At 46.8% G+C, this 2,500-nt stretch overlaps 2 protein-coding genes across 2 annotated transcripts in view; one reads left to right on the top strand and one right to left on the bottom strand.

Annotated features, from left to right (window-relative positions):
* The window catches only part of LOC122244671 (synaptic vesicle glycoprotein 2C), a 37,536-nt gene that overhangs the window by 25,539 nt on the left and 9,497 nt on the right, over positions 1–2,500 (bottom strand). The gene's annotated exons all lie outside the window — the stretch shown is intronic.
* The window catches only part of LOC122263357 (uncharacterized), a 46,544-nt gene continuing 45,853 nt past the window's right edge, over positions 1,810–2,500 (top strand). Inside the window, exon 1 of the mRNA XM_043031753.2 lies at positions 1,810–2,022. Within this exon, the coding sequence (XP_042887687.2) occupies positions 1,910–2,022 (113 nt within the window). The 5' untranslated portion in view covers positions 1,810–1,909. The remainder of the gene's footprint in view (positions 2,023–2,500) is intronic.

Here is a 2,500-nt window from a genome sequence, read left to right as displayed (position 1 = left end):
TTTCTCTTCTATTTTCTCTCTCTCTCTCTCTCTCTCTCTCTCTCTCTCTCTCTCTCTCTCTCTCTTTCTCCCTCTTCCTCTCACCTCCCTCTATTCTTACCTCCTTCTCACTCTCACCTCTCACCTCACTCTTCCCTCTCCCTCTCACCTCCCTCCTCCCCCTCCTCCGTCTTCCTCTCCCTTTCCCTCTCACCTCCTTCTCCCTCCCCCCCTCCTCCCTCTTCCTCTCCCTCTCACCTCCTTCTCCCTCCCCCCCTCCTCCCTTTTCCTCTTCCTCTCCCTCTCACCTCCTTCTCCCTCCCCCCTCCTCCCTCTTCCTCTCCCTCTCACCTCCTTCTCCCTCCCCCCCTCCTCCCTTTTCCTCTTCCTCTCCCTCCCCCCCTCCTCCCTCTTCCTCTCCTTCTCACCTCCTTCTCCCTCCCCCCCCCTCCTCCCTTTTCCTCTTCCTCTCCCTCTCACCTCCTTCTCCCTCCATCCCTCAATCTTCACCATCAATGTGCTTCGAAAGCTACAAGTATATGATTCATCACTACTATGATATCTTCATCACCCGGGTGGGTAGGGGGGGGGGAGGACTCCCGCCTATCGTCTGACGTAATGTTCCAGTTTTTATGTTACCTTTTTTGAGATGTTTCAGGATTTTTTGGGATGAAATTTTTAACAGTTTTTTTTCTGTTTATCGAAACGACATATCATTGAATTTGTTCCTGGATTTTTTATTTGTTTGTTTGTTTAATTCGTTTTTTTCTTTCTTTTCTTTTTTTGCCGGGGTGTTTTATATTCTTTTAAAAATACATTCTTAATGAACCAAGATAGAGAGAATTCGATGCTATAACACGATCCCTTTCAGTTGAGTGTCGCATCCTAACCTATTCGACAAAAAAAAATCGGATTTTTTATTGGTTTTCTGAGTCCCACGTTTATAGGAAGATAATTTTATGGACAAATTCTCGGGTTTGGAATTCCTTTGTTTGGGATAATAACAAAGGAATTCCAAAATATCACATATCCGTATGAAGACATCTGAGTTTCACCTCCCCCCCCTCCCTCTCTCCCTCCCTCCTTCCCACTAATATTATAATTGTGTCAATTTTACATGCATGGACATCTTTTATTCCTCACACCCTCTTCATTCTTTCTCTCTCTCTCTCCTTATATTTTCTCTCTTCCTCGCCCTCTGTATCTTTCTCTCTACCTTTCCCTCTATATCTTTCTCTCCCCCTCTATTTATCTCTCTCTCTCTCTCTCTCTCTCTCTCTCTCTCTCTCTCTCTCTCTCTCTCTCTCTCTCTCTCTCTCTCTCTCTCTCTCTCTCTCTCTCTCTCTCTCTCTCTCTCTCTCTCTCTCTCTCTCTCTCTCTCTCTCACCCTACCTATTTCTCTCTCTCTCTCTCTCTCTCTCTCTCTCTCTCTCTCTCTCTCTCTCTCTCTCTCTCTCTCTCTCTCTCTCTCTCTCTCTCTCTCTCTCTTTCTCTCTCTCTCTTTTTGGCCAATGCCCGAATGAAAGGGAATAACAAAGCTGCGCCCACTCAAAAAGCGCGCATTAGGCCCCTCTCGCAAACACACGCTGGTCGAGATTTCCTCAGTACCGAAGACGGACCACCAAGCGAAGTCTATCGTTTGTTTACCATCGGAATGAAGCTGGCGAGAGGACGACCCGATTCCTTATCAAAGTAAAAATGCCTTTTGGAATAGTCGTCGGGATAGGCAGAGCGCTGGCTGGCTGAGGACGGGTCAACAGAACCCGGGCAGGGTCAGCTGGGCAGGTCCCAGGTCCCTCCGCTAGCCTCGTGCGTGTTGACTGAGCGACGCGATCAGTTGGCGTCGAACCCTCGTGCTGGGGAGGCGGTTGTGCGAAGGAAGAGCCAGGCGGACAGACGTGTTGTGCTGTTCGGTCCGCATGGGGAGGTCATGATGAACGCCAAGGAGCCGCGGTTTTCGAGCAGAATGTGGGTTGTTGCGTGCGATCTTCGGCTTCGTCCGAGGCCTCAGGTCAACCCGGGGAAATTTCATCGGCGTGTGAGGTGAGTGAGGTTGTTTGTTATCTTTCTTTCTTAATTTTTTTTTTCTTCGAGATGGTTTCGAGGGTACTTTACGTCAGCCAATTAAATCCGGGTTGTGCAATTGATTTCCTGTCTTCCGCGATGGGGGTTTAATGCGGAGGGACTTTTTTTCTTTCTTTCTCTAATTTCCCCCTCTTTTTTGAAGGAGTTGGGAATGGCACACACACACACACACACACACGTGGCTGTGTGTGTGTGTACGTATATTTATATATATATATATATATATATATATTATATATATATATATATAATATATATATATATATATATATATAAAAGAAAGGCAAAACCCGTCCAAAGCGCTTAATTTCGGTAACCCACTTGGCCTTCTGTCGAGGCTGAAAGGAAACTGGCAGCGTCTAAACCAAAAGTAAGGCACACAGGGTCCGAGATTTCCCTGAGGGCTCTAGGGAGATTTTAATACTGTTCTTTTTTT

The sequence above is a fragment of the Penaeus japonicus genome, unplaced genomic scaffold (assembly GCF_977035675.1).
Source record: "Penaeus japonicus unplaced genomic scaffold, GWHDUDI00000001_assembly GWHDUDI00000038, whole genome shotgun sequence".
Taxonomy (NCBI): Eukaryota; Metazoa; Arthropoda; class Malacostraca; order Decapoda; family Penaeidae; genus Penaeus; species Penaeus japonicus.
This window is presented reverse-complemented; position numbering and strand designations above follow the sequence as displayed.